This window comes from Dromiciops gliroides, chromosome 5 (assembly GCF_019393635.1).
Source record: "Dromiciops gliroides isolate mDroGli1 chromosome 5, mDroGli1.pri, whole genome shotgun sequence".
Lineage (NCBI taxonomy): Eukaryota > Metazoa > Chordata > Mammalia > Microbiotheria > Microbiotheriidae > Dromiciops > Dromiciops gliroides.
In genome coordinates, this window is record NC_057865.1 from 70071153 (window position 1) to 70093392 (window position 22240).

The 22240-nt window shown below is 38.6% G+C and overlaps 1 protein-coding gene across 1 annotated transcript in view; it reads left to right on the forward strand.

Moving 5' to 3' along the window:
• CCDC7 (coiled-coil domain containing 7) overlaps window positions 1-22240 on the forward strand; it is a 108004-nt gene that overhangs the window by 32819 nt on the left and 52945 nt on the right. Inside the window, exons 7-10 of the mRNA XM_043965647.1 lie at window positions 6105-6274; window positions 10497-10552; window positions 15084-15158; window positions 18299-18374. Coding sequence (XP_043821582.1) covers window positions 6105-6274; window positions 10497-10552; window positions 15084-15158; window positions 18299-18374 — 377 coding nt within the window. The remainder of the gene's footprint in view (window positions 1-6104; window positions 6275-10496; window positions 10553-15083; window positions 15159-18298; window positions 18375-22240) is intronic.

The window sequence follows — 22240 nt, forward strand, 5'->3', positions numbered from 1 at the left end:
TTTTTGATAATAGATACCTTACATAGTCTTCTATTTTTTTAGTCTTTCAGCTTTATTCAAATATTTTTTGTTGTCTCACGGAATTATTGAATTCTATTTACTTTGTTCTATTTTTGGTGAAGTCCACTATTTTGGTGAGGTTTTCCTTTTTTTTTTTTTTTTTGGTGGGGCAGTTGGGTTAAGTGACTTTCTCAGGGTCACACAGCTAGTAAGTGTCAAGTGTTTGAGGCTGGATTTGAACTCAGGTCCTCCTGACTCCAGGGCTGGTGCTCTATCCACTGCACCACCTAGCTACCCCATATTTTTTGTTTTAACCTATTTATTCTTCCATTTTTAAAAAGTTTTAACCTTATTTTCAGTCTCTTCATTTTGCCAAGAATTCTTGGAATCCTTATGGCCCAGTCATTTCTTTCTCTGAGGGTCTTCTTCTCCTTACTGTGGGATTACTCTCTTGTGAATTATTCCCTTAGGTTTCTATTAACCCATTGTATTTCTCATTGTGTTTGGGATTTTCTTGTATTTGCTTGTTTCTCCAGACTCAGTTTTGGGTTTGAACTTTATGTTAGGGCCCAGCTCTACCACTCTTATATTCTCTTTCCCCCATTCCTGGATGGGGTAAAAATGCAATGCTTGAGTCTATCCTTCCTGAAGTCTGAGCCAGTTTTGATGAGTGTAAGGCTCATTCACTGCCCTGCTTAGATAGATTACTCCACCCAATTGAGTGTGTATGTTATTCCCTCCTTGAGCTAATTCTGATGAGACTGAGGTCTTTGAGCCAATTCTGATGACTGTAAGGCTCATTCACTACTCCGCTCCTCCCCCATCTCTCCCCCCACTCCATAAGCCCTTTACTGTTTTTTTCATGTGGGATTTCACCCCATTTTACCTCTTCCTTTCCCCCTCCCTCAGTGCATTCCTCTCATCCCTCAATTTTACCCTAAAGATGTCATCATGGGGGAGCTAAGTGACACAGTGGACAAGGCACCCACCCTGGACCCAGGAGGACCCCAGCCCAAATCTGGCCTTAGACACAAGACACTCACCCACTGCTTGACTACAGGCATGTTACCCAACTCCAACCACCCCACCAAAAAAAGATAAACAAAAAAAAATGCTGTACAGATACCATCCCTTCATTTAATTTTTTTTTGTGTGTGAGGCAATTGGGGTTAAGTGACTTGTCCAGGGTCACACAACTAGTTAAGTGTCAGGTGTCTGAGGCCAGATTTGAACTCAGGTCCTCCTGACTCCAGGGTTGGTGCTCTATCTACTGCACCACTTAGCTGCCCCAGATATCATTCCTTCATAATCAATTTCCACCTGTGCCCTCTGTCTAAATTTATTTCTATTATCTGCCCTAATACTGAGAAAGTTCTTATGAGTTAGATGTATTATTTTCTCAACCTTTTAACATCCCTCTTAATTTCCTTTTTCCTGTTTACCTTTTTATGCTTCTCTAGGGTCTTGTAGTTGAAAGTCAAATTTTCTGTTCTTTTTAGGTCTTTTCATCACAAATATCTGAAAGTCCTCTTTTTCATTGAAGTCCCATTTTCCCCCCTGAAAGATTATATGCAGTTTTGCTGGATAGGTGATTCTTGATTGTAATCCCAATTTCTTTTGCCTCTGGAATATCATATTCCATGTGTGAGAATTGGAATGACTCCCCCCCTCCCCCTGGAGAGATATTGCAGGGAGGCTCCCCCATGAGGAGAGAGCATGTGCTTTGGAAGCCATGTGATTTTAGCGTCCGGAAATTGGCTAGTGTCCAGAACTTGCATCTGTAGAGCCGCCTATTAGCTGTGTCAATCAGGGCTGCCAACCAATTCACTTGGATCTGTGTGTGTGTGTGTGTGTGTGTATGGCCCTGTTTCCTGTTTCATAAGAGGCTTCTGGGAAGAGAAAGGGGTGAGCGAGGTCTTTTTCACCTGAAACCTTGGCTTGGCTTGGCTGGAGCAGAGATGTTGGCTCCCTTAGATAGGTAGATGAATGAATCTTGGCCTCTTTCTTTCTGGTCACTAGATTCTAACGCACCTTAATAAATGCTTAAAGGTCTAAACTCTTGCTAAAGCTTCTAATTTAAGGCAACCACTCATTCGATTTTAGACATTCTAGCTAGAATTTTAGCTCCTTACCCATGCCCTCTAATCCTTTAATGTAGAAGCTGCTAGATCTTGTGCTATCCTGACTGGGGCTCCACAGTACTTGAATTCTTTCTTTTTTGGCAGCTTGCAATATTTTCTCCTTGACCTGGGAGCTGAGGAATTTGGCTATACTATCCCTGGGAGTTTTCCTTTGGGGATCTCTTTCAGGAGGTGATCAGTGGATCCTTTCAATTTCTATTTTACCTTCTGCTTCTAGAATAGCAGAGCAATTTTCTTTGACAATTTCCTGGAAGATGATGTCTAAGCTCTTTCCTTGATCATGGATTTCAGGTAGTCCCATAATTTTAAAATTCTCTCTCCTGGATCTGTTTTCCAGGTCAGTTGTTTTTCCAAGGAGATATTTCACATCACCCTCTATTTTTTTTATTCATTTGGATTTGTTTTATTGTGTTTTGATTTCTCATAAAGTCATTAGCTTCTATTTGCTCAGACCTAATTTGGAAGCAATGATTATCTTCAGAGAGCTTTTGTACCTCCTTTTCCATTTGGCCAGTTTGGCTTTTCAAGCTGTTGACTATTTTTTCATGACCCTCTTTCATGACTCATTTCTCTTTCCATTTTTTCCTCTTCCTCTCTTACTTTTTCTTCAAATTCCTTTTTGAGTACCTCTATGGCCTGAGACCAATTCATATTTTTCTTGGAAGCTTTGGATGTAGGAGCCCTGACATTGCTATCCTCTTCTGAGGGTGCATCTCGATCTTTCCTTGTCACTAAAGAAACTTTCTGTGGTCTTCAACTTTCTCTGTCTGCTCATCTTGCCTGTCTTTTACTCCTTGACTTTTAACTCCTTCTTAAAGTGGGGCATTGTTTTCAGACTGCACTGTCCCGACCTTCAGGGGGTCCCAGGTGATATGATTTAAGAAGGGACAGGTTCTTCACTCACCTGATCTGTTCTCTGGTCCTTAGATAACCCCAGGCCAATTTGCTAATTAACTAGGCAGCAAAACTTTGTGTACTGTGGTTGTTAGCTCTGAGGAGGCTGTACCCCTCCCCTACCTGGTCCACTATCACTCAAGCCTACTTCCTGGTTCCCAGCAGGGGTGAAACACCCAAGTTCTGTCTCAGCGCCAGAAGAGACCCCTATAATCTTCCCCCTGCCAACCACTCAGCCCTTTCACCAGACCATGAGCTTAGTTCCAGAAGATGCTGGCACTACAGCTGATTCAGAGGCTCTGGGGTGGGGGGTGGGGGTCTCTTTCTCTGGCAAGGCCTGCCTGGAACTGGATCTCTGTCCTCAGGGTTGGACTCCTCTCCCATCCCAGCACAGTGCCCCCCTCCTTCCAACCTTCTAAGCTGTTTTTGGCTAGAAAATGATCTCAGCCCATTCTTTTTTGGGTTGTGCTGCTCCAGGAATTGACCTATGGCATAATTTGGAGGTTTTTTGGAGCGATCATGTCGTGAGTTCTAAGACCTTACTGCCTTTCCTCTGCCATCTCCCTTCCTGTAGTCTGAATGCCACTGCCAGACATTCTGGATGGAATGAATGGCATCAGACCAACGCTTTTGCCTTGATCTCTGGTTTCTGCCTCCTCTTCTTGTAGCCCATTCTATCTATTGGCTTCAGCCCTTCTCTATTTCTTTTTTTTTCCCCACAATCTCTGACTGGGAGTCAGTGCTGTTTCGTACCATGATCCTGAGAGACTCTAGTCATTTGTAGGAAATCATACTGGCTTCAGACCAACATGCATGACAGGCTGTTAAGTTGCGGCACTATATCCAACTTTTAGTTCTTTAAGGTATATCTTGCCTTGACTTGTGGGTGCTGCCCCCCAATCCACTGCTGCTCTGAGATTCTATAGGCCTCAAGTTCTGATAATTGCACATAAACCATGCTCTCTCACAGCACCCTAGGCTTCTGGCCCTGTGAGAGTAGGTGAGATTCTAGCTCTCTTGTTGAGTTCTGCTAATAGACCCCATAGACTGTTTGACCTGAGCTTGCAGATGCTTTTGCCTCTCCTATTGCATCTTCTCTTGGACTGCTTGCAGTATGTTGGCCATCCCCTTGTGCAGTCCTCAATTGTGTGATGTTTAAAATCTAAATTGTGGTCACCTTAAATTAGAAGCTTCAGCTTCAGTCTAGTCTAGAGTTTCAGCCTGGTTGGGTTCTTCCTGAAGTCCTCCTCCACGAGCCTGCTTTAATCAGGAACTCCCTCCCTGATAGGGTCTACGGTTATTCTGATACTGTCTCTTTGTATCCCCCTGAAAAGATTTATATCCATTTTGATTCTGCCTGTAATAAGGCCTATAATTACTCTGGTTGTTTCCTTTCTGATAAAAGTTTCCAAAATTATTTCGATTTCCCCCAGAGAATTCCTCAAGGCTCTCGGTCATTGTCCAATTAAGGTCTTGTTTTCTAGTTCTACATTCCCTCAAGAAATGTCCTTGTTTTTTGCAGTACTCGCAAAATTTACAATCCAGTTAACTTGAAGTAGGCTTAATTAGCAGTCAATCACTCTCACTTGATTCAATCAGTATAGATTAATCTCCAGGTGGATCTTTGAGTATCTGCTAAATCCCATTATTTCATCACAGTTGGATGGAAGACCTTGCTGCTGTATTTCTTTTGTCCTTTTGATTGCTTTTAAATATTTGCTGGACCATTTTTGAGAGCATTGGGTTTCTCTCTCTCTCTCTCTCTCTCTCTTTTTTTTGGGTGAGGCAATTGGGGTTAAGTGACACAGCTAGTAAGTGTCAAGTGTCCGAGGCTGGATTTGAACTCAGGTACTCCTGAATCCAGGGCCTATGTTCTATCCACTGTACCACCTAGCTTCCCCTATTGGGTTTCTCTTAACTTTTCACATGGTTATTTTTTTTTCCTAATTTTTTTTTTTTTTGGTGAGGGTTGAGGTTAAGTGACTTTCCCAGGGTCACACAGCTAGTAAGTGTTAAGTGTCTGAGGGCAGATTTGAACTCAGGTCCTCCTGACTCCAGGGCCGGTGCTCTATCCACTGTGCCACCTAGCTGCCCCTCACATAGCAATTTTAACCAGAAATTTTGGTAGCATAAATTTTAAGTAAAAAATAATTTGAAACTTGAAATTTTTAACTTGAAATATCTACCTCTTATATGATTAACTTTTCATTTGTTTGTCATGTCTTCTCAACTGCTTCTTGAGGGCAGAAGACCTCCTTGTTGCTATCTACCTTTGTATCCCATACAGTGTCTAATACATTTCTTTGCACATAGCTTGCAGCACAAAACTATGACTAAATTAATTTCATCTAATTTTTCCTCAGTTTCTAGCCATGTAATAGGAAACACATGACTCATGGAAGAGTTTGCAAAGCACGGGCTTTGTCTTAGGCTAGCAGTCAAATGATGGTCAACAAATTAGGGATAGGGTTCTCCAGCCCTGCTCTGTGAGTCTGCCCTCTAGGGTTCCACTGTTAGCTATCCAGAATGAGTGTTAACTGGATGAGGAGTGATTTGGCATGATTTGGCATCTAGTTATTTTAAGTGGCTTATCTGTAGGCTATCCAGCTACAGGTTGTCAGAGTGAAGAGATTCTCAAAAAGAATTTTGGGTAAGCAAATTTATTACCACTTGCCAGTACTTTAATTTGTGTTTCTTTATTACTGTTATATCGGTTATGTAAACATTGTTAGGAAAATAATATGGAGACTAAAGATTGATCTGTTTTCATATATTCTCTTTTGTTTTCTTATGTTAGAAGTAGTATATCATTTTGATGCTGTTTGACCAGAGGGGAACAAGTATACAGGGAAGCACTCACTTGATCTTGTCATTTTCCTTTTTAAAATGCTTGTCTAATAACAATCTTAGTTTTAAACTCACTTAAATGTGCTCTTGTGGCACATTTGGCTTTGATAAATGTAAGAATAGTATTCCAAGAATACTTTTGTTTTGGTTAATAAAATATTTGGGGGGAGAACCCCAGGTGTAGTAACTTGAAAGTATCTAATTCACATTTTATTATTTTAGTTAGTTAAAGAACAAAATGTTTCGGACTGGGAGCTTCCTTTGCCAGATAAAGCAGTATCTTCAAGTATTGGCCAAGTCATAGAACGTTTGCAAAAACTTGAACAATTAAGGAATTGCCTTGGTACTGTGCCGAAGGTTACCCGAAGAGCTGTAGCTGCAAAACAGAAGCAGTAAGTGACTGTAAATATCATTGTTAGGACCATGAAGAGGAGAGGTACAGTTAGTGCTGAAGTTGGGAAAGAGCTATAAACACAGTGAATCTGGAGGTCAGTTAGGTCAACTAGACATGCTCAGCTTGCTGTATCTTCTCTATCTAGAGTTGCTTCTATGTAGAACTTTCAACACTTGACTGTGCCTCCCCTCTCCCCAACATTTCCCCACTCGCCCACCCCTCTCATTGCTTAGTTTTTCCACTCTTGTTTCTGGGCTATAAGAGTTGATAGAAAACAGTCACATAACTATAATGATGTGTTCTACCACAAATTCATACCATCTTAGCTCACCTGGGCTTTAACTTTCCTATTTTTTTTAGTAATCTCATTTGTTCAGCAAATATTTATTGAGTGCCTACAATGTACAAGATGTTCTGGATGATATAAATAGGAATAAGACACAGACCCAGCATTTACAGAGTTTGCAACTCTAATAGGATAGTTAAGACATGTGCCTATTTGAGCCCTGCCTCTGTGATCATGGGCCAGTATCCCCCCCCCCCCCACTCCACTGTGAATATGTGTAGAAATCAGCTTTCAATGAGTGTCACTGAGTATTTACTTCCTGTCCAGGCACAAACCTGTCATCGTGCTGCCAACACAATCCTACTTTACTGAAACTCAGGCTGAAAAGGCTGAAATGATGTCTTTTCATCTATTTCTCCTCTTCTGTTTCAAAGGAAGATATGTCCTTACTTATCAAGGCTAATCCCTCAGCTTGTACCCTTGATTCCATTACTTTTTGCCTCCTCCAAAAACTAGTTCCATCAATTATCTCCTTCCACTTTTGCAACTTCAATCCCTTGTTCTCTAAACATTTTCAAATCTCTGCTAATCTAAAATAAGCCTTTTGTTGATCCTCCTGCATCATTCTGTCCCTCACTTTGCTTTTACCACAAAACTTTTTGAAAAATTAATCCACACTCACTGACTTAATTTCTTTAACTTTGACTTGCTCTTTAAGTGCCTGAAATCTGGCATCTTTCCCCCAGTCTATCTATTTAAACAGTTTTCTAAAAGATCATCAATGAATATCTAATGGAAAAATCTTCATTCCTTACCTTTTTGTTTTAACTTCTTTGCATCATTTGGTACTGTTGACCAACTCCTTTTTAAAAAGCTTCCCTTTAGTTTCTGTGACATTTCATTAACCCTAATATTCCTCCCAATTCACTAATTTTGGTCTCCTTTCTTAGTTCTTCTGGCTTTCTAAATGCAGATATTTCTCTTGGCCCTATTCACAAACTCTCATATATTCAATTATCACCTATATGAAGATTCTACTAAATGTTTATATCTATACCTGATCCCCTCCCACCTTGTTACAGACCTTCATTTTCAAATCTTTTGGGTACATCCACATTTTGAAACTCTTCTATCAAACTTCCTTCTCCTAACTTTCATATTTTTATAAATGGCATCACCTAGTAAGTAACCCAGGCTAGAAATATAATAAAAACCCAGAACTTAAGGAGATAAATAGAGAAAGAAAATCCAAAGGCTAAAAGGAAAGACGAGTGCTAGTTGTTGAAAGAGAATATAAACACTTCTCAACAAATATAGCAAAAAGGAAAGTTAACAAATTCCTAATAAAACACAAAATGCACATTATGGAATCCTAAGACAGCATGGAACAACAACAAAAATTTCCAGCATAGTTCAAGGGTGAAGTAAAATTAATAATCATTTAATATATGTCAGGATTTATAAATCTCAATTAAGAAATAAGAAAAACTCAATAGATTAGAAAACATAAATGCATAGTAGAGAGTTTTTCCAAAGAAGTGAGAGGTGAACAGATTTGGAATACAAAAAGCATTTCAGTGAAAGAAAATCTGGCAGAAAAGAAACAAAAGGCAACCTTAAAAGGTTACATGGTCTCGGGGGGGCAGCTAGGTGGTGCAGTGGATAAAGCACCGGCCCTGGATTCAGGAGTACCTGAGTTCAAATCTGGCCTCAGACACTTGACACTTACTAGCTGTGTGACCCTGGGCAAGTCACTTAACCCCAATTGTCCCACCCCCCCTCCCAAATTAAATTAAAACTTCCGAGTACAGAAAACAAAGCACCAATAAAAAATATCTACAGAATTGTCTCAACAACAACAATAATAAAAACTTTATACTTCAAATTCCAAGATACAGAGTGGTTAAATTTAGCAATTTCAAGAACAATAAATTTCTCAAGCAGGCAAGAGGAAGGCCTTCAGATAAAAGCTAAATAAATAATACATGATTATTCTGTACCCACTAAAAACTGAAGAAGAAAATGGAATAGTATATTCTTTTTGGGGGGGGGGGCAGGGCAAAGAGCATTAAGTGACTTGCCCAGGGTCATAAAGCTAGTAAGTATCAAGTGTCTGAGGCTACATTTGAACTCAGGTCCTCCTGAATCCAGCGCCAGTGCTTTATCCACTGCGCCACCTAGCTGCCCTTGGAATAATATATTCTGAAAAGCCGAAGGAACTCATTCTGTAACCCAAAATGGTATACCCATCAAATTTGAGACTACTCATTCTCAAAAAAGAGTGAACATTCAAAAGAGAGACATCTGAGGCATTCATGACAAAACAAGCAGAATATTCACCTAGTAAACACCCCGATCAACAAAACCATAAGAAATGCCAAATTTCTCTCCTATCCATTCCCTCCTTTTCATTCATATTACTGTTACTTACATTAGATCCTTACTATTTTCCATCTCCACTACTTGGATTATTGAATTAATCTGGTATTCAGGCCTTAAGCCTCTCTTCAATTTGATAGCATTTTACCATTTCTTATCCTCCTTGTCCTTTCTGCAGATTTGACAGTGTTGATCATTCCCATCTCTTAGATATTCTCTTCTCTTTTAGACTTTATGGTATTCTTTCCTCCTGGTTCTTTTCCTTTGTGACTTCTCTCTCTCCTTTGATCTTTCACTATTCATCTCTTGGCTCTCCCAACCCCCTTTACGTGTGAGTATGCTTAAGATACTCACTAAATGTCTTCTGAAGATGTTAAGGAAGCAAGACAGTTTGCTTACATTCTCCAGACAGATTCCTCATAACTTTTCTGAACAGTTCTACTTAAGTGTTCTGCTTGGCTTAACTTAGTTAAAACTCCTGACTTCTGAGATTCTTATTGAGGCTTTTTGTTTTTTGTCTTTTAAGTACTTACCTCAAAAGTATCCTTTTCCTTTCTTTTTGACTCCTATTGACTTTTCTCATGTTCACTCTTAATTGTCCCATCTAGTTTGGCACTTAGCCATGTACTGTTCATTATTATTAACTTTCCATGTGTATATATTGTCTTCCTAGTGAAAGTATAAGTTCTTAGGGTAGCAACTGTGTACCTTTTTGCTATTTCCTACAGTACCCAAAAGAAGACTGTGCAAATAGTATGTACTCAATAAATATTAATTGAATAAATGAATGAATTAATAAATGTTTTGTAATGTGCCCTTTTCTGTTCTATTTCTTCTCTGTTCATCTCTTGATTGGTTATTTACCCATTTAGAATTTACTTTAATGAACAGCTACATTACATCAAACTTACATAAAATATTTCCTTTCTACTGTCAAATGGTCCATAAATTTCTGGGGAGGGAGGACACTTATTATAGACTCCCTACTAGTAGAAGTTATGAAGGAATGAGTCAAAAAAAAAAAAAGAAAAAGGCTTAACAAGTAGAGCAAACTCAGATTTTCTTGATTCTTATTGACTGGCAACTCAAACTCCCCTTTCCCATTAACTTACAAAGAACTAGGGGCAAAGGGACAAAAAAGCTTGGGTTGCTTGTGTATTCAAATCCTTGATTTATAACACATGAACTTGCCAATATTTTTTGAGTTTTAATTTTGGATTTCAAGTGTTATCGAAATTATTCCCTGACAAAAAGTATTCTGTTGCCATTCACTTCACATTTGCCATTGTTTATTTTGTTCCTGTTCTTGTTTTTGACTTACAATTTAGATTAGCCATTTGGTTTTATACCTCTACTAAACTTTACTTTTTCTCATTTGATTATTTTTGGAAAAATTATTATCTAACAATTCTCATAAAACATTGTGATTTTTCTCTTTTGTAATCAGATTTTCATAATACTTCTTAGACTGAACAGTAAGCACAGTTAAATGTAACTTCAACTCTTAATATTTAATACATATTAAATTAGGTTTCATTGTGGTAAACTTTGACAGGGACAGCCAATTAGAAACATCCCAAATTTATGAAGATGTAAAGAAGATGATTGAAGGTGATGATTTTTCATTAATATTGCTTTTAAAACATTTTGAATATTAATTTATAGTAAAATCATTAGTAAAAGTTCTAAAATATCTAATATGCCTTTCTTTTCCTATGATAAGTACTTATTTTTATATAAAATTAGAGTGGTAAATTACTGTAGAATGTTGTAAAAAGAATTACAAGCCCAAATTTATATACTTATAATGTTTTAGAGTTGAATATTTATTTAATTTTTTAAGTATTAGAGAAGCATGCCTTTTTGTCTGTATTTCTGATTACAAAATTTACTTCTGATCTGCATTAATCAAATTATACCAAAACTTTAAGTAAGATTGCTCCCTAAATTCCCTACTAGAAGCAGAACTTTAGGGATCCTTTGACAGCAGAGTAACGATGGCAGTCATTAAATCACATAATAGGAAGACTTTTCAGTCACTGAAAAGCTCCCCTGAGCATGCTTATGGAAAAAAAAAATAATGGAAAGCAAACTACATGGTACACACATTCACATGCCTCACCAGAAAACCCTGGCAAAGTAGCATGTTACTTAGCCTAAGCACAGAAAACCCCAGATAGAGTTAAATTCTGCCTTTTAGGGAATTTACCAAAATTTACAAATCAGAAATCTTTTTTTTTTTTTTGGAGCCCTTAGTAAACATAACTCTACTATTTTAGACAGAAGGATGGGACCTCTGTCTTGCTTTCTATGTAGCAATCCTAGCCGCTTACTATCTCCTCCTTTGCAGCCCCTTCCATTTTAAATCAATAATAGATATGTATAACATAGCATTTATGACAATAGTTTTATATCAAAAGGTTAAATTAGAAAAATCAGCACTATGAAATCAGAAATTTAAAACTACTCAAAAGACAAAGGGAAAATAAAGCCTCAGAGGGAATGCCTATATTTGTAGGCAAAGAAGTCAGGAGGAATTAAGCCTTTCACAAATCTCCCATAGCAATTACAATCATTAACTCCTTTGAAAAAATGTACCAAAGGCTAACATGAAAGACTTGAAGTCCATCTGCAGGAATCAGGAGTGGCATCTCACAATAGACCCCGCCACAGGCAAGATACAGTCAGTGTCTAATGAATTGAGCTTGGTTTGTCTCTCCAATCGCATTGTAATCATGTGCCCTGTCATGTGCCCCCTCATGTGCCTATTGCTCTTCTCTGCTCCTGGCCAGAAGTGCTAGGGGGAGTACCAGACAGATTGCTTAGTATTCTGCTAACACAACTAGAAAAAAGAAACTCCCCTGTCATGGACACTGCCAAGGGACTTGATACCCCTACTCTGGATTTTTTTATTCATCCTATTATAATTTTTTTTTTTAGGTGAGGCAATTGGGGTTAAGTGACTTGCCCAGGGTCACACAGCTAGTAAGTGTCAAGTGTCTGAGGCTGGATTTGAACTCAGGTCCTCCTGAATCCAGGGCCGGTGCTCTATCCACTGTGTCACCTAGCTGCCCCCATCCTATTATAATTTTGCTTGTTTTATTAGTTCTCCATGTGTTATGAACCTATTCTCTATTCTCTAAACTGCTTATCATTTCCACTTGGACTGATAACTGATTTGGGAATCGTTAAAAAAATGGTGAGTATATCAGTAGTCTCAAAGGGGGAAATTTGGGGTTGCAGAGAAAGCTAAAGCAAATATATTTTGTCTGCATTTCTTTTATCTTGCCCTCGACCCTGTTTGTATTGCAACCACCACCCTGTCTGTGACCTTCTTTACTATCGAAACATCAAGGACAGTCTTATCAGGGGGTGATTACAAGATCTGAAGAATAGCCTTTCCTGTTACTAGCCCCTAGCAATAAGCTTGTCCAATCAAAGGATACCATCTCCCTTACTCCTACCCTGAGAAAAGGCTCTCCTCCCCCGTCCCGCCACCAATAATAGTCATCCAATTCATCTCCTGCCTATATTGAGACCAATTTTTGTTTTGTTGGTTTTTGGTGTTTTTTTGGTGAGGCAATTGGAGTTAAGTGACTTGCCCAGGGTCACACAGCTAGTAAGTGTCAAGTGTCTAAGGGCGGATTTGAACTCAGGTACTCCTGAATCCAGCACCAGTGCTCTATCCATATCAAGACCAATGTAAGCTTTGTCCTTTTGTTCCTTTAGGGTCTCTCTGCCCATGTGGGCGAGGTTCCCTTGCTGGTGAACTCAAGCCATTGTTCTTGAATTTATGGTATTGGACTGGGGAATGGTTTGGGGGTTTTGGTATTAGATCTGGTTTGTGGTGGCAGCAACATTTTACCCCTACTTGGTAGATGTTCCTTGTTCCAGTGCCAAAAGGAAATGCCGCTTATAGTGTCTGTGAGCATCATTAAACCAAAGTCACACGATTAGAGCTCAGGAAACAGTAAGTTCAGGGAAGACTCAGTGTTTGTGAAAGGTCAGGGCCCAAGAGATATTTTCTTATTGGGTTGGTATTTCAATGCACACATCCATTGATAACAAGAAAGACCCAAAGGACAGAAGTCCATCTATTCTCTGAAAATATTAGCTTAGGATACTTTGTAAGCAATTTTGCCCAGCCACCGAGAAGCATCAAGTTCCATGGAATGTTTAGCTCTGGACCTTTCATGTTGAGTAGGATAGTGACTAGGAGCATGGTGAAGGCCTTAAATAAGAGAATAAGTGAGACTTTGATGGGGGAATATGTGTTAACAACTGGGAGATTGAGGAAGATTTCACAGAGAAGGTGGTACGTGAGCTGTGAGCCTTGAAGGGCGATAAAGATTCTGAGAGGCAGAGATGAGGAGTATATTTTGGGCATGGGGACATTATTCAAATACACTGAGGCAAGAGATTAGATGTTAAATTCAGGTAAAAATGAATAGTTTTACTAGAATGTAGAGTGTTTGAGGAAGACTAATATTAAATAAAGCCATAAAGGCAGATTAAAACCTCATTACAGGGGGCGGCTAGGTGGCGCAGTGGATAAAGCACCGGTCCTGGATTCAGGAGTACCTGAGTTCAAATCCAACCTCAGACATATGACACTTACTAGCTGTGTGACTCTGGGCAAGCCACTTAACCCCCATTGCCCTGAAAAAACAAAAACAAAAACCTCATTACAGAGGGCCTTAACTGGCATGCTGAATAGCTTTATTATATGCACTAGTCAATAGTGAGTCTTTGAAGGTATTTTGTTTTTGTTTTATTATTTTTGTTTATTAGCATGGAGTGACATGGTCAAACCTCTACTTTAGGATGATTATTCTGACAGCTGTGTAGGGGATGAGATTGGAAACAAGGAGACCAATTAATTAACTGACCAATTAATGGAGTACATAGAGCCAGGAAGACCTGAGTTCACATTAGTGGCTGTGTAACAAGTCACTTTACCTCTGTTTGCCACAGTTTACTCATCTTTAAAACGTAGAGAATAATAGTACCTCCTTCCCAGGGTTGTTGTGAGGATCAAATTGTAAAGCACTTAGTAATACAATGCCATAGTAAATGTTACATAAATGTTGACTAGTATTATTAATTAGAAGGCTATCCTAGTAGTCCAGTTCAGAGATGTTGAAGGCCTACACTAGAAGGACGGGAGTGTGTTCAGTAGAAATCGAGATTGGAAGAGGACTAGGCTTAGAATGAAAGGACTTAGGGTATTTGACATAAGAAGTTTGGGATGACAATGGAACATTCAGTTAACAATATCCATCAGACAATTGGTAATATGGCAGTAGAATTCAGGAGAGAGATTAATAATCAATACATAAAATTGGAAATTATTTGTATAGAGATAATAATTGATCCCATTGGAGATGATGAGATCACCAGTGTAGAGAAGTAGAGAGAGTAGAGAAATGGACCCAGGACCAGGCCCTTGGGGGATAATGGTTAGGGGTCAGGAGATGAATGATGATCCAGCAAATGAGTCTGTAAAGGATCTATTAGACAGGAGAATCAAGAGGGTGCAGTGACACAGAAGCCATGGGACACTTTCTAGGGTACCATTTCCAAAAATGGAATAGAGGCCATGTATATTACTCCTTTGCCTTGCTTTTTTTGTTCATAGTGCCTTTTCTCTTTAAAATGTCTCTTTCCCTTTTATCTGCCTATCCAAATATTATACATCCTTGAGGGTTTCACTTCCTCTATGAAGTCTCCCTTCTTTACATACCCCATTATGATCTCTCAGACACTCAGACATATGTTGTCCTGTACTAGTCTTTGCTTCATATGTATTAATCTTGTCTTTCCAAATAGAGTATAAACTCTATGAGGATAAGGACCATGTCTTCTATTTCTTTTATGTACTCTTCAAGAGGAGTAGTATGGTGTAGTGGATAGAGGCCTAGCCTTGAAGCTGGGCAAGTCTTTTAATTTCCCAGTGGTTGGGGCACTTGTCTAAAGCTATAAGTCCTAGAGAAGCTGCTGACCTTCATTGGCGGAGAGGGTTACTTTGCCTGGGAGTTTCCTGTAACAGAAAATCACACATCCCTTCCCTATATCTATAATTATGATTAGAAAATTATAAATAGTAGCAAAATGTTGAAAATTTCATTTCATTTTCTTTCAGACTTTGGAGCAAATTTTGAAAATGATGAGTTCATAGAAAATATCATGGAGATTGCAGATAATGTGTTTTTAACAAGTGAGTTTAAAATTGTATCACTGTGCTAATTATGGTTCATTGAATACACTTTGCTCTATATTTTGTTTTTTGGTTGTTTCCATTATGTCTGACTCTTCGTGATTGGGGTTTTCTTGGCAAAGATACTAGTGTGGTTTGCTATTTCCTTCTCCAGCTCATTTTACAGATGGAGGAACTAGGCAAAAACAGAGATAAGTGGCTTGTCCAGGGTCACACAGCTAGTAAGTGTCTAAAGCCATGTTGAACTCAAGAAGAGGAATATTCCTGACTTCAGGCTCAGCACTGTATCCTCTTCGACACCTAGCTTTCTTAGCTCTGTAGTTTGCTACCATGTTAATTGTAGTAATTGCAGTACCAATAATAATAACAACTCACCTCTGTATAGCACTTTGTGGTTTAATGAATAGTCCTTTAAGATAGGTAAAAATTAGACTTATTAAAAACCCCATATCTTTAGAAAATAGTACCCCAGTATTTTAAATTATTTGCTTAAGACAATATGATTCTGACCTCTGTGAGTCAGGACACTAGTTTTGCCATTTACTAGTTATGGGACCTTTGGCAAGTTACATGATCATTCTGATTCTCAGTTTCCTTATTTGTAGTAATAGGAACTTGGATATAGATGGCATTCTTGATCAGTTATAAGTGGCCCTTGATGGCTTCTTAGGGCCCATTCTGCTCAGATAATTCATTTATAATATACTTTCTAATAATCCCTTTCTATTCAATGTTTAATAAATCATATAATCATTGAGTTTCAGAGTGGATATTGACCAGATAGATGTCTAATCTACCCTATACCTGATTATAAATCCTTGGCAAAGTTGTCTTCTAGATTCTTCTTTGGGTCTGGTCTTTCAAGTTCCAAATACACCTAATTGTACTCTCTCCTAGCCCAGTTCTCTCTATCTTGTCCATAAGGATATTATGAAACTAATATGGAGTGGTTAATTACTAGACTTAAGCCAAGGCAAAGATAGGATCATTACCAGATATATACGTAGGCAGTTTCCCTGAAGACAGAGTCTACTGCATGTCTTAGGGTTTGTTTTTTTTTAATCCTTAGCTACCTAGGGTTACACTAGTTGCATCTAGGAGTAATTCTCTGGTTATTAAAGAGGTTTTGAAATGGGGAATTATTCTAATTTGTGCAAGACCTATAAGTAACATAGCAAAGGCAGAGCACCACATTCTTTGCCTTGATTTGAGGATTATTGAGGATTGTATATTTCTAGCAAGTCCTCTTGGTCAGTGGGTCAGGTTTGTGAGGGTACCTTTTCTTTTCTACCTAATATGTATCAAGCCAGATCCCTAGTCCCTTCTGCTGGGAAACATTAGCACTTAATCTTTTGTATTCATCTGTTGCCAGATCTTGTCATTTCTATCTTTGCAACATCTCTTCAATATATCCTCTTCAGTTACAGACGCCTCCCTGTTTTAAGCCTTCATTTAAAGCCTAGAGTATTGTAATAGGATTTACCTATTGAATCTTCCTTCCTCAAGTCTCTTCCCACTTCACTTCATCTTCCACTAAGCAGTCAATGTGATCTTCTTGAAATGCAGATCTGATTATGTCACTTTCTCATGAATAAATTCAAATGGCTCCCTATTACCCAGGATTAAAAGTAATATCCTCTGTTTGGATTTTTACAACCCATCATGACCTGGCCCCTTCCTTCCAGCCTTTTATACTTTCTTCCCTTCTGCATACTCTACCATTCAGTAATACTGGCCTTCTTACTGTTCCTTCATGTGATAGTCTTTCTCCAGACTTTGTACCTTTTCCCTGGCTATCCCCCAAGCCCACAGTGCTCCCCCTTCTCACCTCTGCCTCTTGGTTTCTCTGACTTCCTTTAAGACTAAGCTCAAATCTCACCTTCTAGAGACTTTTCCGGGTCCCCTGCCCCTGCTACTGCTAATATCTTATCTAAGAGATTGTGGTTCACTCCTACCCATATATATTTTGTATGCTATTTTTATATGTTGTATCACCCTTAGAATGGGAGCTCTTTGAGGGCAGGGGCCGTGTTTTGGCCTTTCATTGTATCCCCAGTGCTTAGCATAGTGCCTGACCGATAGTAAATGCCTAGGACACCTTTCTTGATTATTGACTGAATGCTGCTCACTGTCAAATGTGAACTAACAAAACCCCCCACCAAAGGTCTTCATTCATCCAGTAAGACATTCAGGTAAAACCTACAGAAGGCACACAAACTCTCACACTGTGTATAACATGGAATGGAATTCCCATAATATTAAGGATGGTGAAATGCTGATGTCAATAGTCTTGCATAAGCTTCCAATGATTGAGTCAGTATTCATGTGTGAGTCTTAGTGACTTGGTAGCATTTCCCATTTCAGGCAAACACCGGTAGGAATGGACAGCTCTGGAGAGCCTTCATTTGTTTGTGTTTGTGGGATTATATAAGGAAGTTAATAAATCAATCCAAATCGGATAAATCACTGTGGAAATCTGCTTATGAGTTCATTTATCCTCAGATCTGCTGGCTATCATGTACCTGAGGTCATCATCTGACAGGTTTCTCCCCCTTGGCTAGAGAACAGCAGCAGGGAAAAGAAGATAGGCTCTTCTTACTACTGTGTGGCCTTGGAAAAATCACTTAACCCTCATTGCCCCGCAAAAAAAAAATTAAATAAAAAGAAATAATAAAAAAGGAATATAGGCTCTTGAAAGAATGAATTTTATTAACAGCTAACAATTTAGATCCTACTGTCCCTTCTCCTTTAAAGCAGCATCAATCAATCAACAAACATTAAGTGCCTACTATGTGCTAGGCACTGTGCCTCTTACTTTGGCCTTGATACATTTAGAGCTTCAATCATTAATTAGGCTTGGATGTCAGATTTCTTCTACAAGACATTTGATCTTTCAGCATCAAACATTATAATACTTCATTAGCATTCCAGACTTTTCCCTTATGCCATATCAATAGATTAGTCATAAGCATTCCTTAATGAATATCTTTTTGCACATACCATTTTCTTTGCCCATTTGTCTGGTTTTGTTCATATTGATACCAAGTGAACTAAGTAAGAGGGTTCAGCCCCCTCTTCTCATGAGATATGACATTTATTAAGCCTTTAAACTTTTTTGGTTTTCATTATTTCCCCCTCAGAATCTACTGAATCAAAGGATCTTCAGTTTCAAGAAATGTTTAAAATATTTGAAAAACAGGCAACTAAGTTGCAACGGTAAGCATTATTCAAATAACTAAAAGTTTTTTTCTGATTGGTAATTTCAACTGTATTTGTAGCATCTTTTTCATTCCCATTCTCTCCTAGATTAGATCAGTCTTATAATAAAAAAACATGAACAGCAACAAAAATAACAAACTATAACCTCTTCAGATACTTTATGATTTTATAAATGTAACTTTTGCCTAGCTGTAATTAATGTATATAAATCATTATGATTTCTATTTTACTATAGCTAGAGAGGCTTCTCTAAACGCATACATTATATTTGTAATTTTTTTTTTTTTTTTGCGGGGCAATGAGTTAAATGACTTGCCCAGGGTCACACAGCTAGTAAGTGTCAAGTGTCTGAGGCTGGATTTGAACTCAGGTTCCCCTGAATCCAAGGCCAGTGCTTTATCCACTGCACCACCTAGCTGCCCCTATATTTGTCATTTTGAATGGTAGAATAATGCCCAATTTGTTAACATGCCACAGATCATAGATCTAGGGCTGCAATGGACCTTAGAGAACAGTTAGTTCAATCTCTTCATTTTACAGATAAGCATCAAGCATTTTTGAGCTCAGCACTGGGGATACAAAGAAAGGTAAAAAAACAGTCCCTGTTGCCAAGGAGCTCACAGGCTAATGGGAGAGACAACATACCAATAAACATGCACAAATAAGATATAATAGGTAAGATAAGTTGGAGGTGGTCTCAGAGGGAAGGCACTAAAATTAAGCAAAAGGCTTCTTATAGAAGGTAGGATTTTAGCTGAAACTTGAAGGAAGCTGAGAAATTCAGGCAGCAGAGGTAAAGAGGGAGGGAGAATGTTTTGGACCTAAGTGACAACCAGTGAGGACATTTGGAATAAGAAGATGCAGCATCTTGTGTGAGGAGCACTAAGGAGGCCAGTAGTCCTGAATTAAAGAGTATTTGGAGAGGCTGTAAGGTGTTAAAAGACTGGAGAGGTAGGAAGGAGTCAGGTTATTTGTAGTTGCAAAGAACTGGAGACTTAGGGAGTGCTTATCAATTGTGGAATAGCTGAATAAATTGACGTGATTATTTCTGGGTATATCTATGCTGGGCTATATCCTCTAGTAGTTTAGGTCTGATCTTGTCATGAAATGAGACATTTGTAGGCCATTCAACCATTAACAATAGGAGATATACTTAAGCATATCAGGCAAAGGATGCTTCAGTGATATCTTGGGTTGATTCAGCAGTGAAACTATCATATCTCTAAGTTGCCCATCATAGACTACTTAACAAAACTCAGATAATAAATGAAGCTCCTTGTGAATGTTTTTTGCATAGGTGGCTAAGAAGTGATATCTGAACCCTGAGGCATTAGTCCTCATACCCAGTCAAGTTTCAGGGATTGTTTAAATACCTTTTAAGGACAATCTAGCCCTACCTTACATGGAAATGGAGGTGGGGGCATTAGGATATTGTTACACCACAGAATGTAATAAAATATAATTATGATGTAAGAAATAGTTAAAGAGATTTCACACAAAACTAGGATGATTTGAATGAAGTGATGCAGAATGAAATGAGCAGACCCTGGAAATATTTTCTACATTAACAATATTGTAAAGAAAACAACTTTGAAATCCTTAAGAACTCTGATTAAGGCACAAACCAGCCATGATTCCAAAGGACTAGTGATAAAATACTCCATCTACCTCCTGACAGAGAGGTGATGAAATCAGGGTACAGAATGAAATCTATATTTTCAGACATAGCCAGTGTGGGATTTTTTTTTCCTAGCTATACTTATATGATACAATGATTTTATTTTGTTATTCTTTCAGTTTAGGACATAGGGGTTTAGCAATAGGATTACTAAAGTAAAAAATGAAAAGTAAGAAAAAAGGTCATTGAAGAATTTGAAAATGCACAAAAGAGAAAAGGATGAAGGTCATTGGAAAACACAGACAAGCGGGTCAGCTTTGAAGATAAAAATTTTTGTGTTTATCATATCCTTAAAGATAAAACAAGATGTTCATAATATCAATTCATGGCTTCATGTATGATCCTGTTTTTCAGCTTTGTATGGAAATATTCATCTCATTTGATTTTATTTGAGTTGAAAATTTAAAAGCTCAAAACCAATAAAAACTGCCACAAACAAAAAAGGCTTTGGAGAATGGATGCTGTAAATATTGTATCTATTTTTTTTTCTAAACAAGAAAAGTAGAGTCTGGTGGGGTTAACTTATATAACAGCCATTCAGGAAAGGCTTGGATTGGATGTCTTTCAAAGGGAACAAAGTTGCTAAAGACCATTAGGGCTATCTTTCTTCCTAGAGAAGAGATCAGAACTGATGGCAGAGTTTCCTCTGCAGCAGCAATTTTTAAATCTTTCTGGAGAGAGACTAGAGAGATATTTGGAGAGAGTGAACAGAAAAGAGGAGAATGGCTGAAGTTGGTGTTTCTCCCCTTTTTGCTTTATTATTGCCTACTCATGGTCAAAACTGGTTACTAACAAGTGTTTCTTTCGTTTAAAAATTGCTTATTGGTTATTTGTGGGGTTTTTGTCTATTTTTTGTTTTGTTTGCGGGGCAATGAGGGTTAAGTGACTTGCCCAGGGTCACACAGCTAGTAAGTGTCAAGTGTCTGAGGCCGGATTTGAAGTCAGGTCCTTCTGAATCCAGGGCCAGTGCTTTATCCACTGCGCCACCTAGCTTCCCCCTGGTTATTTGCATTGTAATGATGGTGCCAGATAAATCTAAGATAATTTTATTGTATCCTAAATTAGTGGATAAAGGGAAAAGCAATGAATAATTGACTCCATCAGATTCAGTCATCTGGGAGAACACCTTCCAGTTTGACAGTCAGGAGATAGCCTTGGAACAGAACCAACATGGTAGAGTAGCAGAGAAGAGTAAGTACAGTGAGCCCCCTTGTGGAAACTCCCCAAACTGATAGAACACATCAAATAGAATATTAATGGGCAAATCAGTTACAGTAACTTCTAGTCCAGGGTGGCATACGGAGATTGAGAGGTCTGTGGACACTAAGGACTGGGTCTGGTCAGGAGTACACATGGAGCACTATAGCACAGGGAGAAGTTGTACACCAGGGCAAGAGGAAGTCTCAAATCCACACAAGGGCATTGTGTGCAGAGTGCTAGAACGTGTTACAACTGGTTAGCATTGTTGCCCTTTATAGACTTCTGGGTCACAGATTGAGTAGATTGAGATATGTGCCCAGGGGTGGCAGAACTGGGGCTGTGCAAGTAGCAGTGATGTGGCTCTGACCCTAAGAATTGAGCAAATTTTCAGTTCCAGCTTCTAGCCCAGTGTGAAGTGTGCAGAGGAAAAATAAGGCCAGGAATTCCAGACCAAAGTGGAGCTTGTAGTTTTGTCGCTCTGAATCAGAAGAACTGGCTGATTAATAGTTGAATCCAGTAGCACTCTACTCTTCTTTAGACCTAAGACCAGGTCATAAAGTTACTGGACTTAAACAGGGGGAGGCATTTAGACTTTTTCCTAGATCAGACCACTTTGGGAGCACTGACAGCTTGCAAGTGCTCATCCTGAACTGTCCCAGGGATCTTGGGGATAACACAGTAGGCAATATTTTTAAAAAATAGCAGCATGACCAGACCAGACCTTCACCTCCAAAGTGTGCAGAGCCTGGCCCTAACAGAAAGTCTGAAGTCAGAAAGTAGGCTAGAAGAATGAACAAATAAAACAAGAATCCCATCATAAAAGCTATTATGGTGGATGGATACTCTAGACATAGGCCAAGGAGAAGAAAGTGATTCTAAAACATTTAGAAGTCTCAAAAACATAGCTTGGACATAAATTCAGCTAGAATTTACAAAAGAGATGAAGCAAGAGTTTTTTTCTTTTTTTAAGAGCTTAAATGTTTTT